Source organism: Ceratosolen solmsi, unplaced genomic scaffold (assembly GCF_000503995.2).
Source record: "Ceratosolen solmsi marchali unplaced genomic scaffold, CerSol_1.0 scaffold17, whole genome shotgun sequence".
NCBI lineage: Eukaryota > Metazoa > Arthropoda > Insecta > Hymenoptera > Agaonidae > Ceratosolen > Ceratosolen solmsi.
This window is the reverse complement of record NW_011948445.1, coordinates 686727-696162: the sequence shown is the minus strand read 5'-3', so window position 1 is coordinate 696162 and position 9436 is coordinate 686727. Positions and strand designations below refer to the sequence as shown.

The 9436-nt window shown below is 35.3% G+C and overlaps 1 protein-coding gene across 1 annotated transcript; it reads left to right on the top strand.

The window, feature by feature from the left end:
• Positions 1 to 4342: 4342 nt before the first annotated feature.
• LOC105366145 (uncharacterized) lies at positions 4343 to 6182 on the top strand. The gene is made up of 4 exons (XM_011504474.1): positions 4343 to 4378; positions 4888 to 5125; positions 5226 to 5584; positions 6084 to 6182. Exons 1-4 carry the CDS (start codon positions 4343 to 4345, stop codon positions 6180 to 6182), a joined length of 732 nt encoding a protein of 243 aa, XP_011502776.1.
• The last annotated feature ends 3254 nt before the right edge of the window (positions 6183 to 9436 follow it).

Genomic DNA, 9436 nt, shown 5'->3' with positions numbered 1-9436 from the left:
TTAAATTTATAATGTTTAAATAAATATTTATTTATTTGAAAAAGAATTTATTTGCAATTTAACCGAATCTTTTGATTGTATTTGTAAAATTGTATTTAAATTAATGAAGTATAAATTTATTTATCGTTTGGTTATTATATTTATTAAAATAAATATAAATATAAATATAAATATAAAGTTATTATACATTTATCTAAAATATATATTTTATTGCACATAAATATCTAAGAGATATTTTATATTTATTTATGTGTTTATTAAATAACAGTGATAATTTTCATACAATAATTCATAAATTATTTTATGTTTAAAATTTTGATTTTGTACTTATTTAGACATGTTCTTTTTATTGGTATACTTCTATATGTTGCTACAGAATTAGTTTCATATTAAAATTTGTTAAGTTTATATCGATAAAAAATTATTAGTTTCTTTTCCATTGTTTAGTAACCTACATTTTATTTTTTCTAAATAAATTTATTTTCCAAATTAATATACTGTATCTACGTATTAATACTAAAATATTTTTTATTTATAACAAATTACTAGTTGATTTCTTAAACATTTTTTCTAAAACTAAAATAAATATGAGGTTTTTAAATATTTCAAATATTCAATTAAAGAAATTATAATGTCTAATATTATTAATTGTCGAGGAAAAGTAGATAAAATTTATTAATTGCTTGAATTAACTTTGTAGCAGTTGAGCTTCCCCCGTTTCTACTAATACTGGCAGTAAATCTTGTATATTTTTACTTTTCAGAACTGAATGTATCAAGAGGAAACTGTTTTCCTATTTATTCGAGTTTTTGGAGGTATTGGACAGTGGATATAATATTATAAAAGATTTATTGCAAAGAAAAACAAAAAGTGGTTATAATACTTGTAATTCTGTGACATTTAATGTACAATATGTAATGTGGCACATCATTATTTATTAATCTAGCATGATATAAAGATTGATATTATATTGTCCATAATATTTTAAGTAGTTAAAAAAATTTGAAACTATTTATAAACAATTTTTTATTAAGATTTACACTAATTATATCCTTGTATTATAAGTATAATCTTTCAATTTAAAACGTCGTAATTATTTTATGGTGATATTGTTAAGTTTAAATTAATAGAAATCAAATTGATGAATTTGCAAAAATTAATGAAAATGTTTTAAATAGTAACTAAATGTTTTACTTTGAATAAAACAATTATCTTAGTACATATTATTTTAGCTTATTACAGTAATAAATAAATATTCTACACATATGCGTAAAAACGTATAATAATAATCAATTATCGGATTAAGTAGGAATATATATGTAAAAATTCGATATATAATGGCAATTTATATATTTATTTGTACCAAAAATAATCTAAAGACAGCATTATAACTACATAAATAATTCAATATAAACTGAATTTGTTCGGGATTGCGGCAGTTTTTTAATTCAAATTTAAAATTGGGAGCGATTCCAGGAATTCTTCTAACTCCATAGCATCTAATATACGACAATACTTCCGCATAGCAACATCTTAACGGTTTTCGGCATAGTAACAGGCTATGGCGCTGTTGTCGGCATCGCAAACTATGCCGCGAATATTTAAGAGCAGCGCTCCACGTACCGCGCCATTGTACGTTTAACATCCATTCAGTCATTACACATCTCGCTCACGGTTTACATTACTATCAATTTAGTTTAGTGCTCATTGTAATTCTACACCTCGTAAATTAATTGTTATTATTAGTTAGTGCATCTCACATCAGTGTTACTTGCGCCAATACAAACTTCAATTGAAATCTCCGACAATCAAGAACACAAGAAAGAACTCGCATCACTACCATAGAATAATTCTCTATCTCAATAAATGCAACCAACAACGATACAATATTATAATTCATAAGCGGACTAAATAATAAGTGAACTCAAATATATTATATTATATTTTTCAGCCTTTCCATTTGTGCTTTCTTTGAACTATTGAAATGACAGTTAGAGCCATAAAATGAAACATTAATTTTCCAATATTTGGTCTTTCGAGCCGGATTATCTCAGCGCCAGATAGCAGATTCAAGGAATCAAGCATTACCTGCAAACATCAGATCTGCCAGACATTACGCACAACGGCGGCTCATTACGCACAGTGGCGGCTCATCACACACAGCAGCGACTCAACACGCACATTCAAACAGCGGCGATCCTGCAAACACCGGATCTGCTAGATACAGAGGAAAACAATACATTAACATAACACGTGGTATTATCTTACGAAACGCTAACCGTTCAATCTCATACGAGAAATCCGCGACTCCCTCTCCTTCAGTTCATAACTATTAAATAATATTAATACTAATAACAAAAGGGGTCACAATGGATGTCAAGGGCACCAAGACACCCAAGGCCACCAAATTAACGAGAGCTAGAAATCTTCGTATCGCTACATCCCCACAAATAAGCAATGAATTTTCAATGAAAATAAAAACACAGTTTAAGCGCATTGATCTATTACAGACCCTCGCTGAACAAAATGCTACACCGGGACCCAACGTCACAGTAGAGGAATTCTCGGAGTCCTACTCAGTAGCAGAGGAAATGAACAAAGCCTTTGCCAAAGAACACGCGTATTTAGAGATTATCTGGCCAGTCAAGAATATCACGAATATCTTTCCTCAGATACCTTTAAAAGAGAAACCGTTCAATACACTACCACTCGAGGTATCAGCACGCTTCGCCAACGATACATGGTCGGATGCAACGAGCACCAGGCCTCAGCACCTTTAATAAAAACAACCGGAAGCCTTAATCAGTGCTATCTATCAGCGCTTAAACTCTCTAAATTTTCCGGAAAACAAGAAGTTTAGGATGCATTTAGCGATCTCTTCACTGCATTCGTCGTGAACAACAAAGACATCTCTCAGGTGGAAAAGTTGCATTACCTCTACGCCTCATTAGACGAGTCAACCTTGCCATTAATAAAGGGGCTTCAACTAACCAACGAATCACTATCACCAGCATGTGAGCTACTTAATCAGCAGTACAAAAACCAACGTTTTCCAACCCGTTCTGGCCTTCTTAAACTATTCCCTCCAGTAAAACCGATAAAGGATGACGGAGACACTTTAGAGAACCTGGCCAAAAGATCATAAGAGGAAATTAAGCACCTCCTCTCCTTGAATGTACCGCCAGACTTATGGAATTACATATTGGTTCATCAGATCTCACTCTACTTTGACCGCGCCAACGTGGAGCTATGGGAAGCTTCATTCGGAACATCTACTACCTGTCCACGATTAGATCAATTAAGAAAGTTCCTCAAAACCAGGGTGAGGTCACTACGACAAGGTGAAAAGGTGAATCAACCTGTTACATGCTCACTGAAATCAGCACCGATGTATTCTTGATCAATATGATCAACATCCTTAATAAAAAGGGAGGTCCTCCAATTGTTACCAATTATGTATAAAGAAACCTCTGTTAAAACCTTTGTTAGATTTTAAAGGTTTAGTTTATGGCTCGAACTACCAAATCAATAGTTCAGTGGATTAGTATCTCGGCAGGATAACTTCAAACGAAATAATAAGTGATAAGGCTGAAAAATATCATGTATTTAGTAAAACAATGTTTATTATTTGTAAATGATTATAATAATATTGCACTGTTATGCAGAGAGAGAGAGATAATTGTATTGAAGTAATGAGGGTGTGTTCTTGTATTCTTGATTATTGTAGATTCTATGTATATGACTGAGTATCTTGAAGCTGAGGTAATGCTGATGTTGTAAATATAAGCTGGTGTAGTCAATCAATCATGCTTGTGAGGTAGCATGACAAGATGGTGTTTGAATCAAGTATGCTTGATACATGAATAACTATTCTTGATATGGTATAAGATGTTTAATGGAATTTAGTAAGTACTCAATTGTGTCTTTAATTATTTATGGGGACAGTAGAAGAATCTAGTCACAGGTAAGAGTGGTTAATGGTAGGATTTCTAGCTCTTGACGGATTTAATAATCTGTATTTATAGTCTATTAGTCGATCTGTTGTTGTCCTTCTTTGACAACGTGCTTAAAGCATAGCGCCACTTATGTCAGCTGTTGAGGACCTGTACGATGTCGAAATATTAATTCCAGAGAGCATAAGTGAGCCCTATTTCTGCTAGAGAGCCGGAATGATGCCGAAGTGTTCTTCGAAAGAGCGTAAGCTTGCTTTTACTCTGCTAGCGAGCCTAAATAGTTCCGAAGTGTTCTTCGAAAGAGCGTAAGCTTGCCCTATATCTGCTAGCGAACCTGAATGGTTCCGTAGTGTTCTTCGAAAGAGCGTAAGTTTGCCCAATCGACACTTATGGGCCTGTACGGTTCCGAAGTGTTCTTCGGAAGAGTAAGTTTGCCCGACTTGTTGTGTGCAAGGTGTGACTAACTGATTAATTAATATAAAAAGATGTACCTTGTAAAATGCAGGCAAGGTGTTTTACTGCTGTGTGAGTGACGCCCAGGAGTAAATCCGACTCAGATAGACGAAAAATTGTAGCAGAAAGAGGATTCTGCGTGCACTGCTTAAATCAACACGACGTCAACCTTTGCGGTTCAAGCTCAAAATGCACAAAATGCCGAAAAAAACAAACGAACCTTCTTGCGAAAAGAGTATAACTTGCCATCGCCATTGCAGAATTGCGATGAGATAACATAACTCGACAAGCTCGACTGCTGATTGATACAGGCTCGGAACTCTCGTTCGTAGTCCGAAGCCACGTTCGAAATCTACATATTCCGAAGAAGGACTCTACCATCCACGTGTATGGAATTGGGGGAATTCACATGACCAATACTCAAGGTGTCGTGTCATTAACACTTTATTCGATACATTCTAACTCTATTATTACAATACAGGCTCACATCCTCAAGTCACTGACCAATGTGATACCTTCCTCCGTACCAGCGGTGCATGATTGGCAACATCTGAAAGATATACCTTTAGCAGACCCCCAGTATTTTGTACCTCGAGCAGTGGACATCATTCTGGGAGCAGATATGTATTTAAAAATAATCAAGCCTCAAGTCATCACCGATTCTCCGAATGTACTGATGGCTGAATTGTCCATTTTTTGGATGGCTTGTGCTGGGATCAGTAACGTCCGATCGATACTCCATGGTCACAGCATTTCATGTATCCTGGCATGATGATGAGAAAATACTGCACGAGCTACTCACAAAATTTTGGGTTCTAGAAGTAGTACACTCAAGCGAAAATCCCAAGCTCACGCCAGAAGAGCAAGAGTGTCAGGAATATTACAAGAACAATTACTCACGCACATCGAGTGGAAGATATATAGTATGCATCCCGTTCACTGCCCCCGCTGTTGGTCTCGGAGACACGTACGGAACCGTGCGTCGCATTTTACAGAGTCTGGTGAGAAAATTCTCAAAGGCAGAAAATTATCTACAACAATACCAACAATTCATGATAGAATATAAGAATCTTGACCACAGTAGACAAGCTCCTCAAATTCCCAGTCATCAAGTCCAATACTATCTGCCACACCACGGTGTACTCAAACTTCACAGCACTACAACCAAATTAAGAGTGGTATTCAATGGTAACTGAAAGTCGATCTCTTTCACACCAGAACAATTGATCAGAGTCGCACTCCAGTTGAAAGATCTCTGCATGGCGGGCGGATTTCTACTGGCAAAATGGCACGCAACTCATAAGGATGTTATGACAGCTGTAACGCTGACTACAATCAACCACGATCGGTTTCATTCGACAATTGCGCTACGAAGATTCTTGGCTTGATATGGTCTCTTCGTAACGACACGTTCTCGTTCACGACAATACAGATGTCGAAACAAAACAGTAAATTTACAAAGTAATTATTCTATCTGAGGTAGCAAAGTTATTTGATCCATTGGGTTTTGTCTCACCAGTCGTGATCAAGGCAAAAATCTTCATGCAGGAGCTCTGGCTTAAATAACTACATTGGGACGAGACGCTACCGTCACACTTGTCCTCTCAATGGCTTACTATTAGACAGGATCTTGCCGAACTATCAAAATAAGATTTCCACGTTGGTTTAAAATTACAGGTTCGTCACATCTATAGCTTCATGGTTTCTCTGACGCATCACAACAAGCAACAGCACACCACGGTGTACTCAAACTTCACAGCACTACCACCAAATTAAGAGTGTTAATTAAGTTAATTCTTCTATACAAATTTGACTTTATATTGTTTGTATGAACAAAATTTTAAATTCGCTTATACCTGATTTTGATTCAGATGTAATCTACTGTTTGCTTTATTGCTTATTCTAAACCATATTATCCTTTAAACTATATTATATAAATATATTATCCTATCAAATGATTTTTAATTATTTTAGCACCATAGATATAAAGTATGTATGAATATTATATCAGTCAAAATGTACAGGAAACTCAAATTTTTATGACTTTTTTTTAATATTTTTTAAATATTTTATGACATTTTTAATAGCCTCACATAATTGGTTAAAAATTACATTTTTCACTAGATATGAAAAATTCAGGCAATCTATCATATACACAATTGTACGAAATGTATTCGCCGTTCCGGCTTATTTTACTAAGACCGGTTCGAAGGATACAAATTGATGCCGTTGACAACTCAGAGACCACGGGTGTTGTGTGATAGCGATAAAAGGTTACAAGTGGAAGAGATATTATAATAATACAATATAAATATGGCTGAAGTATATGCTTTTTATTCTGTTATTTATTAATGACAAATTTGACTAGTATTACTATTATTACTTGTAGAACTAAATTCTTGATTGAAGTGATGTGTTGCGGAGACAACTGTACAATAATCTATGCAGCTTGATTATTGAATATCAATGGCGAATGGTGCGAAGTTTCGTTCATCGAGACTAGCGCCTTTTGAATGAATATGGTTGAGGTTATGAATGCGGGTTTATGATTAAAAGATATCGCAAGTGGCGCGAAACTGGATTGTCTGCACTTGCGTTGGGTTTTGCTTTCTTTCGTAACCTTTCGAACTTGAAGTAAGGTGAGGGTTACGAAGTGGGATGCTCTTGGCGGGTGCGAAACTTGACGACGCGTACTGGAATTTATTCCGCACTGTCGTTTTAAAAATAACTTCTTCGTCCTTAGTGCTTGTCGGGGCACGAAACTTGACGACGCGTACTGGAATTTATTCCGTACTGTCGTTTTAAGAGTAGCTTCCTCGTTCTTAGTGCTTGTCGATGTAATACTCTGAATCTCAATATATATAATTATTGTAGTAGATACTACTTGCAAAGACTAATCGTTGACTCGTCTTCAGACTGTGATAGGCGGATTGTCGTGGCTCCCTTGGAACAGGTAACTACAGTTTCTTGTACTGCGTTATTGAACATGCGGGTTTATGTCGTGGTTCTTCCGAAGCGGTAACTATTGTTCCAGCAACAGTGTTAATGGACAATCCGAAGAAATATAAGTCGATGAAATGTCTCAAGGGTTTACTATATTGAGAGAGTATTACTAAAGAGAGATATCAAAAAAAACTGAGACACTTCGAAACGAGTAATATCACGACAGTTAAATATCACGAGTGATAAGGGTTAAGAGAGTTAAGTATCGAGAGTAAATGAGTATTGAAAATTGCGCCCCTTAAATACAATTTCTGACCATGAATTTTACTTGAACCCCTTCCCTTATTGTCTGTCCAATCAGAGACTCCTTCCTTATAGTGCGAGGGCAGCGCCTCTTTTGGGTTCGGAGTTAATTAAGGGCCTAGTCGTCTCTGGGTCTTCATAATGCGCAGATATCTTATTGCCGCTGCCGCTAGCGACAGCATGTAGGCCGCGGCGAGGAGGAGTTCGCTGACACATCTGGTGACAACATTGCAACTTCTTGACAGCGGGAAGGGGAAGGAGGGTCCGCTCACAGTAATGCTTAATGTAGTTGCCGAGCAGAACGAAAATGCAGATGTCAAAACTATAGGTTTTTTCGTGTTTATGGTATTGTTTTTCCAGATTTTTTATGACACTAGTGCTTGATAATTTGGAGCAAGCGAAGTTTTGAAATCCAATTACAAATTTTACGATATTACTTGCCAGATGTTTTATTGCACTGAGAAAAAAGGAAAAAATGTTCTCACATTCTCGAACAGTAACTATAAGCTCCGTCTCGTCGTGTGCGACCTTTAAATATCCACGTGGCAGCTTACTTAGCAGGCAACAATGCATAGGTGTTCGTATGTCGGAATCATTGCAGAACGTCCGAGTCTAATGCTTTCGAAGTTTCGAGATTTCAGGAAAGCATAGCTTTAGAAGGTAGGAGAATTCCAGCCGACGTTGCTATGTGGATACCAGATAAACATTATTGGAAGCTTGAAAGTCAAGCTTTAGAATATTCGAGAATTCTCGGAGTAACATGTTTACAAAACTAGAAAGCTAGAAGCCTTATACATTTCCGAGAACCTAAATTCTTGGAAAATGCTTCAATTCTGAACAACATGTATAATGTGTAAATGACAAGAGCGTTAAAAGCACACTATCTTATAATTTGGCATGACCTGAAATATATTGCTATTACCTTGAACAAAGTAATTATTGCTTTTAATAAATACAATTAAATAAATACTTTTAATGAACTTAACGGTTACAAAAGTGTGAATTTTATACACAACTTTTCAACAAATACGAAACATTTATATATTGAAACATTTATTAATATTCAGTGCTATATAACTATATATAAAAAATGTAATTTGATTGTTCTCACCCATAAAATAAAGTAGTTTTGTATTTTGAATGCTAAATTAAGTTATTTAAAAAATATAATAGTTTACGGATAAATGGTTCAGAAATTTTCATTTGGAATATTAATCAATATATATTGACTTTTTGTTCGGAAAATAATTCCACAATTTGACTCGTGAGCCAAACGTGCAAAAATCAACTTAGAACAAAAAACCCACTAGATGTTGTGTGGGGTTGCCGGGCAAGTAAAGGGTTAATGCATCGATTCAATAATTAACACATATCTTTATTATTGCTGTTTGATTCATTTATTTTACTATATTTCCAATGGGAATTATTAACCTTAGTTAACTTACAAATGATCTTTATATTTCTTAATAATGTTGGTGTTGATATATCTATTCATTGGATAATTAGAGGATAATCAATTTCTTATTCTCTGCATGTCACTGGTGAGATTATGATTTACTGTAACAAGAAGTAGGTTTTAATCTATTGAATATTATCACTGAGAGGTTATGGTGATTGTAGTGCTCTGATCGAACATTGCAATGCTATTGTGTTTATCTTAACACGTGTGCAGTTGCCTCTAAATATCGGTCGTAAGAGAGCCTAAATGGAGATTATGCGAAGCTGTGTGCCATCTGTGGCGGGAACAACTTGTAGTTGGAGGGATTGAGAAGCCAATGTGGCGT

Coding starts and splice junctions, on each gene's coding strand:
- LOC105366145 (XM_011504474.1), top strand. CDS start 4,343: ATGGGCCTGTACGGTTCCGAAGTGTTCTTCGGAAGA. Junction 4,379..4,887: donor CCGAAGTGTTCTTCGGAAGA/GTAAGTTTGCCC, acceptor ATTACAATACAG/GCTCACATCCTCAAGTCACT. Junction 5,585..6,083: donor CTACAACCAAATTAAGAGTG/GTATTCAATGGT, acceptor TTAAAATTACAG/GTTCGTCACATCTATAGCTT.